At 40.3% G+C, this 10,325-nt stretch overlaps 1 protein-coding gene across 1 annotated transcript in view; it reads left to right on the plus strand.

Annotated features, from left to right (window-relative positions):
• Positions 1-6,844, plus strand: part of TOP6BL (TOP6B like initiator of meiotic double strand breaks) — a 2,408,555-nt gene extending 2,401,711 nt beyond the window's left edge. The window contains exons 16-17 of the mRNA XM_086939520.1: positions 5,696-5,892; positions 6,821-6,844. Of these exons, the coding sequence (XP_086795646.1) occupies positions 5,696-5,892; positions 6,821-6,844 (221 nt within the window). The remainder of the gene's footprint in view (positions 1-5,695; positions 5,893-6,820) is intronic.
• The last annotated feature ends 3,481 nt before the right edge of the window (positions 6,845-10,325 follow it).

Genomic DNA, 10,325 nt, shown 5'->3' on the forward strand with positions numbered 1-10,325 from the left:
TACACAGGAGAAGGTGATAGGGTGCCCACCTACAAGGGTACAGCTCAGGGGTCCATCATCGACTACATTTTTACCTCGGCGTCTATCATCCAAAAGGTGTTGGGGTATGAGGCGATCATTTCAACTCATAGCGACCATGATCCCTTACTATTAAAGGTTCACTGGAGTGACTTAAGGCGTAACCTTGTTGGACAAACCAAGGCATGCGTCACTGCGGTGCCCAGTGACCAGGATAGAAGAATCAAGTGGGGTATTTTTTTTATTTATTTATAAATATGATTTTGGAACTCCGTGGAGATCCACATATTACAGGAATACAGATTAAACATATTAAAATTAGACCGCATGTTATCCACCAATTTTACAGAAATATACAAAATGTCATGCCATTCATCTAGTACAATTCTAAGAAACATTTAAAAAAATTAAAAATTCTATGGCAAAAGAGTTCATTCGGAGGACAAAAGATTGCATCAATCAAAGATCTAGCAGATAAAATACCAAGCTGAATACATACGGGCTTTACCCACAGCCGACGATGGGCCATTAATGCTGGACAAACTAATAAGACATGTATGGAGTCTTGGACTGCGCTGCTACAAAAATTACATATGTTAGATATGCCATACCATTTGGCCAGTAGCTTATTCAATGGGAGTAGATCATGCCTAAGGAGTAGCCAGAAGCGGCGCACGCCATGGGGCATATTCCAAGTGACATATGGTTGTATTTGTCTTAACGAACATGAGTCAACTGCTAGATTTGTCCCCTTTTTTTGTGAAGTCAGGTTACGATCCCTTTCATAGCTCAACTTCCAGGTGGCATGTTTTAATGTGAGCTTTAGTTGTTGTGTAAAAAGGTCTAGGAGGGAGACTTCCTCTAAATCCAAGAGTGTAAGGGCCTTCCTATAGTTCTTTATAAGCATTGAGTACTCTTTTAGTGGGCCCATCAACTCTTTTTTGATTAGGGATCTTAATGTTGCTGGCTTTCCCTTAATCAGGCATATTACCCAGCGAATGACTCCTGCCAAGCCCTGTGCCCAGCTGCTTCTTAGCCCGAGTTCCAAACGAAGGGCAGCTGTACTACAGCTATTATTAGCCGAGACTAAACTTCTCAAGAGGGATCCCTCAACAGTGTCTAAAAAACCCCATTCAACTAAGTCAATAAACTCTATGCCATAAAGCAGAGTTGGGGGGACTTTTGCCCGGAATGCCTCCAGCAGATACTCAAAGTGTCTTTTACCAGTCGATTTATATAGTGCCCTTAGGCCGTTTCCCTGTGATTTTGCCTTGTGGGAGCTATTTTCAATATGGGGTTTATTACTTAAATTACTTTTGACAACCTTGCCCAAAAATACGTAAGATGACACTCTTTCTAATTTTTGACCTCCCAATTCCCAGTTGAAGTTTTCTAACCTCAATCAAGTGGGGTAGAATAGTGAAGGAGGACTTTATGACTGCCATCCTGCCTAAAATAGAGGATTCTATTGAAGCCTGTTTGGACCAGGAGTCCTCAAATGCAGTAATTATACAGGCTTTTGAGTCTATCTGTGCTCAAGTAACCAGGGACTTAACAGTTACCAAACCACGCCTCCCCTCAAGACCATATAAATGGTTTGACTCCAACTGTTCACGGATTCACAGATTACTCAAAAAATCATTAAAGGACTTCCCGAGAGATAAGGCCCTTATTACAAGCCTGAGGCGGGAATACAAACTAACCCTCAGGAAAAGGAGAAACGACATAAAGAATGAGGCTGGAACAAACTCCTCTTTATAGATGTCCTCCGTGACAGTAAAAAGTTCTGGAAGACCATAAACAACCCGGTTTTCTCTGGCTCGGAAAATAATGTCCTTGACTGTGTCATCCCAGATGAGAAATGGATTGAACATTTCAAAAATGTGTATGGTGATAATTGTAGCACCTCTGAGGGCGGTTTAGCTACAGAACAGGAACCCTATGAAATAGAGTTTGAAGCAGAGGAGGTATTTAAGGCTATTATGGATTCCTCCAAAGATAAGGCACCAGGGCCGGACAGAGTCCCAGTAGACTTTTTTAGATATTCCCCAGAACTGTGGGCACAAGTCTTAACCAGAGTATTTAGGGCTGCAAAAAACAACACTTTCCCCAACACCTGGGCGACAGCAATTATAGTCCCTATCTTTAAGAAGGGCAACCGGGAAGATCCAGGGTGTTACTGACCCATCTCCCTACTGGACTCTACCATTGAAATCTTGGGTAGAGTCCTACTTGACAAATTAAGGGCAAACCTGGAGGTGGATGGGGGTTTAGCAAACATCCAGTATGGGTTCCGAGAGAAGCGAGGGACATTAGACCAATGTTTAAACCTGCATCTCCTCGTCTCTAAATACACGGTGGTCGGGGAGGGGTCAATTTATTTGGCCTTCATGGACCTCTCCTCGGCCTTCGACCTGGTTAACAGGTCTAAATTGTGGTCCCTGCTAGAAGAAATTGGGATAGAGGCACCTTTGGTAGGTTTTATGTCCAGCTCACACCAGAACCTAAACACTAAAGTAAGGGTGTCCAATGAGGGGAGGTGCACCGACAGCTTTAGGTCCGAGAAAGGGGTGCGCCAGGGGTGCATCCTGGCCCCCCTACTCTTTACCATCTATATTAATGGCCGAGGGAAGTATCTTGAGCTCGGGGCAGCTGACGTACCGCGTGTAGGAGGAGCCCAGGTACCGGCCCTCCTATACGCGGTTGGCGCAGTTCTAATCGCAAGAACTGGTAACAGTTTACAGGTCCTTTTGGACCGCTTTGGTTCCTTCATGGGGAGTTTAGATCTGAAAGTAAACGCCACAAAATCTCACACCATGATCGCGGGACCCCAGAGAAACAAGACCCCCCAACCAACCTTTACCTGTGGGGGAGACGTGGTCTCAAGGGTCCCTGTTTTCCCTTATCTGGGGGTCCTGTTTGATGAAAGATTTTCATGGGTCCCCCAGATTAAAGCAAAGAGGGCTTCCCTGGTGCGATCAACAGCCGCCCTAATGAGTTTCTTAAAGAGGTTGGGAGCCAAACCAATGGAGGCCTTGGTAAAAGTCTATGATAGCAAGTGCATCTCCATTGCCACGTACGGGTCTGCCTTGTGGGGGTACGCAAACCAGGACTCAATTCAGAGGGTCGAAAATGGGCTCATTCGTAAAATCCTATCTGTCCCAAGTTCCACCCCCGCATTCTCCATCCATGAAGAACTTGGTCTACCTTACATTACAGACAGATTGAAGTTGGCACCCCTACTGTTCTGGATTAAAACATGGCTAAACCCAGAGCTGACGCTGAACCATGGCATTCTATTAGATGTGGTTGCAAGGGAACGCTCTCTAAGAATACCGTGGCTGAGCTATCTTAAAACCTCTTTTACTGCATTGGGGAGACCAGAGATCTATTCTGCACCATCATCCATTGGCAAAAAAGACGTGGGGTGGATTAAGCAAAATTTTCTTGAAAGGGCACGGTTGGACAGGGAGCAGAGAGAAATAATGAAACCATCAGTAAGATCATATTTGGTGTTAAGAACAACTGTCTCTCTTGAACCCTATCTAAAAATTGTCACTAACCCCCTCCACAGGGTTCTGCTCACAAAGTTTAAGTTGAATTTGATCCATTACACACTAGGCCGTTTTATAACATGGTCTAAACCTGAGGATGCACCACCCTGCCAATGCGATAACTTCTCCACGCAAGACACTTTACATTTTATGTTCTTCTGTGGGCTTTTTACAGCAGCAAGGGAGAAGTACCTAATACCTATCCTGAAGGAAGCAGGTTTTCTTCAGGTCAAGCCAGTGTTAGTTTTTCTTTAAATGTTGAGCAACACTCATATTACTTTCCGCATTGCATCATACCTAACAGCTGGATTTAGAATAAGGGAAAAACAAGCCCCAGGGAACTTTCTATTTTAAAACTTTGTTGTGTATCTTAACTGATTCTATATTTTTACATTAAATGGTTTTAATGGTACTGATTTTTAAGATGACAATGAACTGATCTTTGTATTCAATTGCAATTGCATTTTACATCTGTGTTTTATGTATTGCCTTTTATGATTTTCCTGAAAATCGAATAAAGCGTATTTTGACTGACTGTATGGGGAGCCAGTAAAGCTTCCTGATGTTAGGGGTGAAGAGTCCTCTTGAGGACGTCAAGAATGTGTCTAGCCACATAGTCCTGTATGGTCTTGAGATATAATGCTGACACTTCCATTGTGGCATCTTCATGTTTTTGAAACAAAATGTTAATGATTTCTTCTACTTTCTTTGTACAGAATTAAGTTTAAACAAATTAGAGACATTAACATTTTACATAAATAAAATTTTAGTTTGCATTATGTCGAATCATTTCTCATTTATATGCTCACTTGAAACATATTGGCATTCCTCTCCATATACACCACCACTGCATTAGTTGCTTTACTTCTCGTCTACACTTGTATGCCTTTCAATTATGTAACCATATGTCCTTTCCAGGACTCTGCCTCTTTCTTTACATAGATCCGAGCATATCACCTAACATTACAATCAACCCACACAAATTCAGGAGGAGAAGGAAGAAACAATTTAGCACAATAATCTACCATGCATAAATAAGGCATACACATTTATCATACTTCCTCGTCCCCTTCCTATTGTATGAGGAGATACAATTATCGCAAAAGCTGAACAGCATTCCTTATGCTATGTTGCATAGCGTACTTTCTTCCCTTCTTGTGATACACCATAAATATTATGAGACTGATTTGAATATTGACAGTTCTACCGCACCCTCTGACTCTCCTACTTGGTACCCTTTGCCTGGGCATATGGATGAGAAAATGCCGCACTTTGGCCCCTTGTGTGGGCATCCCAAATATAGATCCTCCCAGAATGTTGGATTATAATCTTAAAGTGGCTACTGCTTAGACATTTGAAATAAAACATATAGATCCACCTGCTGGGGGTAGTGTTTTATTTAATTTTCTTCCCATTCCAAAATCTGTAAATTAGTGAACTGTAAAAATATGAGGTTACTCCCAGGTAGACCAGTATGGATCTCTCAAGTATCCGGCACGTCTGAGCTCAATGTGTCTATCGGCACACGTCAAGTTGCCTAACTCTTGTTCTCAGGGATGTAAGTGCATATTTTACCAAAAATTAATGTTTGAACCACAGCGCTAGAGTCACATGTAACACACTGAGTAAAGGTAGTTTAAAAACAAATGCTAACCAAGGCACCTGATAGAGTAGACTGGTAGAAATGTATGATATGGGATGCCATCAGATCCAAAGGAATGTCCCAAAATTACTACAAATCATGAAAGATTGACAACCTTGGTGATTCACAGTCAACTGGTTGTAACAACGTCCGTATGCAACATGCTTACAACAAAATCAAGTTGTGATTTAAACCTTGGGTGGACGACATTCTGGGCAACTGGTTGCCTTTTTTTCTCAATGCGAAATGTTCTTGGTGTCTCAGGCCTAAAAACCAATAAATCTGTACATCCTCCTTTACTGTCTCCTCAACAGTAGAGGTTCTGCATTTGTATGGTGACTAAGCAGATGTGTGGAACATAGGAGAGTGCCAGTTTGCGGCAACAAGTTAATATACTATGACATTCAGATGCATCCTCCAAAACAATAAATGTGGCATGCCTTATCAGCATCTTACATTTATACTGGTCATTTATTTTTAGAGATAAACATAAATGAGAACAGCAAAACGAGTAAAGGAATAGATGAATGCATGACAAATCTACAGGATGGCCCTGGCAACCATTTTGAATCACATGTCTTCCTGAGGTATTGTGATTTAAGGTCTGATGAATGCAAAGAGAATCCATTCCGAGTTGACACCGAGAGGCACCAGCATGGCATAAACAATCACGATCAGGTATGTTTGCCATAATGTACTATTATTGCATAAAATACACTGCACAATTGCACTGGTAATTTTGAGTAACAAAAGCTTTGCTCACAGAAGCTTTCCCTAAACCAATGGCACTTAACCTCTGGTCTGGGAATCTTGGAGATCGGCGCCACCTAGTAAGGGGGTCTGCAAGTGCTAAGAAAAGAAATAATACTAGCAGAAAAATAATGTGCATTTCAATAAAGAAGCAAAGTGTGAAACCAAAACTTTTTTAAATGTACCATAAATGTGAAGGCGTTTGAAATTGGAGGCTAAAAATTAAGGGGCCTAATATGACAGCGTGCAGATTCTCACCGGCCGTCCGGCGGTGGCGATCCGTACACCATAACTTCCCGCCCGCCTGCCATTTACCCCCCTCCCCACCATCCATATTATGATGGGTGCGGTGTGCATGCCTTTCCATGGCGGAGACCCTGCCATGGAAAGGCATGCAGTGAATGACATTGGGGACCCGTAGGGGGGTGGGTGGCTGCACCTGTATTGCCATACACAAGGTGGCAGGCACCGCGTGGTGCCTGTCATGTTGTGCATTGCAATGCACAACATGCTCCCTTAACATTGCAGCGGGTGCTGTTTACAGCAACGCCCGCCGCAATGTTAATGGCAAGAATGCACCCGCCAGTGTGGCGGGCGCATCCTAATTTGCCTCATGGGACCACCGCACCTCTGTTGGTCGGTCTCATTTTCCGTTACGGTGGGTAATGGGGCCCTAAGTTGTTATCGTCAGATTGATTTATGAGAGGAGCGCAAGTGTGTCAAACAGAAACTAACATGTATGATTGATGGCTTCAGTTCATTATAGAAGCGTTTAAACCCTCCCAGTAAAGTTAAAAGGTTGTTCTTTTATGTTTGTCTGTGAATTGAATGAAATATTTATTCATTTGTGTATTAGATTAATGAATGCTGGTTTCTATAATTGTGAGTATCGTTTCGCATTTTCAATAATAGAAATTGCTTAAGCTGGGGTTCCCGGATTCCAATATTGATGCAGTGGCGTCCTCCGATTCTAGTAATGATTAAGTAAGGGTTAACAGAAGTCAAAAGCTTCAGAACCACTGCTCTAAGCCACAGGGTTTTGAAAGGTCCACTGATGGGGAAAACAGAAGCAACCTTGGTTGGCAAATATTCAGATTATTCTGCATAGTCAACTGCATCATATTTCCTTTATTTCAGTTAAATAAAACAATAAAAGGTACAATATAAACATTTACATATTGTAATGTAATAAAACTTGGAAATTCATTGCTTAAAATTATTTCTAAGTAAAACTATGTTGTGAAGGAAATGTTGGTCCAACAATACAAAGTGCATCATAACTTTTTTTGGGCCCATAATATTATAATAAAAATGCTAAAATAAATTCAAATAAAACATCCCAAAACTAAAATGATTTACAAAGAGGACAAGTGAACTCCTAGATAAAAGGGTACAAAACCAATAATAAAAACAATTGAGGGAGTACATTAAGTATACCTGAAAGTGCTATTTTAAAAATCATTCAACCATATTGCCGACAGGTATCTAGCAATTGTATTTACCACACAGTCTCTGGTGTTGGTTTTACATAGTGTAAGAGCTGTATGGGGGTCCATAAACCCAAGATGTTTACAAAGGGTGCATTGTTTAGCATAAGTCTTACAAAAAATAGCGCATGTTCAATATTCTCTGGAACTTGGCCACCCATGGGACAAATGTTTAATATGGCTCCCTTTTTCATCCAGGAATAGGTAAAAGTAGCCAAAGGTAATATGCCCAATCTGAATTCAACATATAGTGCACAGTCAGCAGTGTTGATAACAATATTCAGGTATTGCTCATACTCAGGTGCACATTTAAACATCAGGAAGGAATCCACCAGGGTACCAGGAGAAACAGCAGAATGTTTTATGCCTAATACTTAATTTCTCCCGAGCACCTTTGGGTAATGCAAAGGACTGTAGTCAGAAACTTTCCAGATCTAACTTGAATAACAAATCTGTAATACGGGCAAGACAGGGTTCTTCCCAGTAAGGTGGTCATCTAATAAAATTCTAATACAATCAATATAGGGACCTAGATCCACATTGGCCCAGAGCATTAGCCAATATTGGATAGTTCTCAGTTTAGCAGTGTCAGATCTCATTCTTAGGTGTAAGTAAAATACTGTCTTGCAGATTGACTTTCTCCATAAAGTCCCTCGCCGAAACATTTTGCAGATGTGCTCCACTTTTCAGTATATGGTTCACTGCATAAGAAAGCCCAGACAAGTCACTTTCATACAGTAGATGAAACAAATACGGAATGCATTGCCGAAACCTTGGATCTTCAGCATATAATCTTAAAGTTCGGTATTCAGCTGCAGGAATTTGAACTGGTCGATCGTCATATCGTCCACCTCGACCTGTTGGAAATAACTGTGGAAAACAACGAGCTTCCAAACGTTCTTCCCATACACTAATGGGACTTCCTTTTGCTGCTTTAATTTGAAACAAGTCAATTGCATTCCCCATTACTTCTTTGGACTGCAAAGGATGAACAGTATAATGTTCATATATTTCTTCACTTCTAGACACATCAACTTTTTCAATTTGGCCGGCTGAACAATCGCTGACTTCTTCTGTAGCAGTTTCCTCTGCTCCAACACATGCATGTTTGTAGTACTCATTGTTTTTGACCAAATACAACGTTGCCTTTTTGACTTTCCTAACATCCACTAAATGTTGCCAGATTTTCTTACTCTTTGTCGGAACCCCATTAACTAGAATAACCAGAGGTTCCTCTTCCACTTTTTCTACACCAATTGTATCAATATTTTTCTTGAAATCTAGAGGCAAATAAACAACTCTTCCCTTTAATCCTCTCTGTAAATCTGAAGGAAGCAATTACCCTATCTTAGGCTCCATGCGAACAATAGCCAGAAAAGGATGGACACATTGAATCAAAATAGATTCATAGGTATTTAAATCCATCAATTCAGAAGGAACGTCTACCAACTCAAGATCATTATGAACAGCTCTAGCAGGCATTCTGTTTTCATTTAATTTTTTAAAACAATAATTACAAATACACTGATCAGAACTCAAATCAAAAGAATTCTCAACCAACAAATAAGTTGTAATATCCTTCCATTCACTATTATTTTCCATTTCACTTTTTGCATATAAATCAACTAACCTAGTCTGAATCTTATAATGAGTCCGTCGACAACACACACATGTAAAATTAGGCCTTTCACTTGATTTCACCTTAAACTTGGTAATTTCCTGGTCAAACTTTTCTGTACTTGAAATCTGTACATTGTCTTCCACAGTACCTTCTATTACTGTATCAATTTCTACACTGTCCTCTTTTTCACCAAAATAACAAAACTCAATTTCTTCACAGATGTTCTTCACATCTAATTCAAATCCATGCAAAAGAGCACTGCTTAACTGTTTAAGCTTAAGTGCTGGACTTTTTGCATAATACGGCCTTCTCACTAATTTCCTCATTTTATTATGATGCACTGCTAACATCCTAAAATGATGAAAAACACTCTGACATACTTTTCTAGAAAGACAAGCCAGTGAATGCCCATGCAAACCTGTGTTTTCTCTCACTCTGCAAGGATCTAAGTCTTGCAACATCTTCATTTTCTGTTTTAGACTTTTCTTACTATATGTACGTAAGAAATTACAAAGCAAATCGATTGAATCCTGTCTCACACTACAAATACTACTACACTTCCAAGTGTAGACTGACCCTTAGTACGTCTCCCTGAAACTTCATCAGCTTACTCCTCTTCTGCATCTCTAGACACAAGTTTCTCTTTTTCCATTAGACAACCGTCTTTCACCTCATATGCTCGACCACTGGTGTCAACTGCATGCACCAAAACATTCTCCTGGAAGTAACTCTCCTCATTACAAAATGGCTCAGAACTTGAACTATGCATCCATTCTCCATAAAAAACTTCACAAAAATTAGTCCGATTAATTATTCTTTTCCATCTACTGTTCGATTTGAAAATATCAATTGCCTTGTTAAGTATCCTAATTCCATTGATTACTAAAATAAATAATTTTTTCTTAACTTCAAAAGCCTGATCAACAATCTTCTCTACACTTTTCCTTTTCTTGTAAAAAGCAGCTCTCTGTTTACCTTTCTTAACATTTTTTAACAAATTTTAAACTACCCTATTGCGAAACATTGATCAACGAATGTCCCTAAATTGGTTTTGCCTTCCATTCCTATACATACTGTTCTCTCCTGCTCCAGTAGTAACATTTTTGGGGGCCTCTCCTTCCTATTCAAATTTGCTCTCTCCTTCTGTATATTCACATTCCCATTAACATTTTTTTTTTATCTACATATGTTCCGATAAAAAGACTTAGTTGTCTTACCAGGAGCTTTTTTGTGTTTTTTGAAGTATTTGTTGT

The sequence above is a fragment of the Lissotriton vulgaris genome, chromosome 9 (genome assembly GCF_964263255.1).
Source record: "Lissotriton vulgaris chromosome 9, aLisVul1.2, whole genome shotgun sequence".
Taxonomy (NCBI): Eukaryota; Metazoa; Chordata; class Amphibia; order Caudata; family Salamandridae; genus Lissotriton; species Lissotriton vulgaris.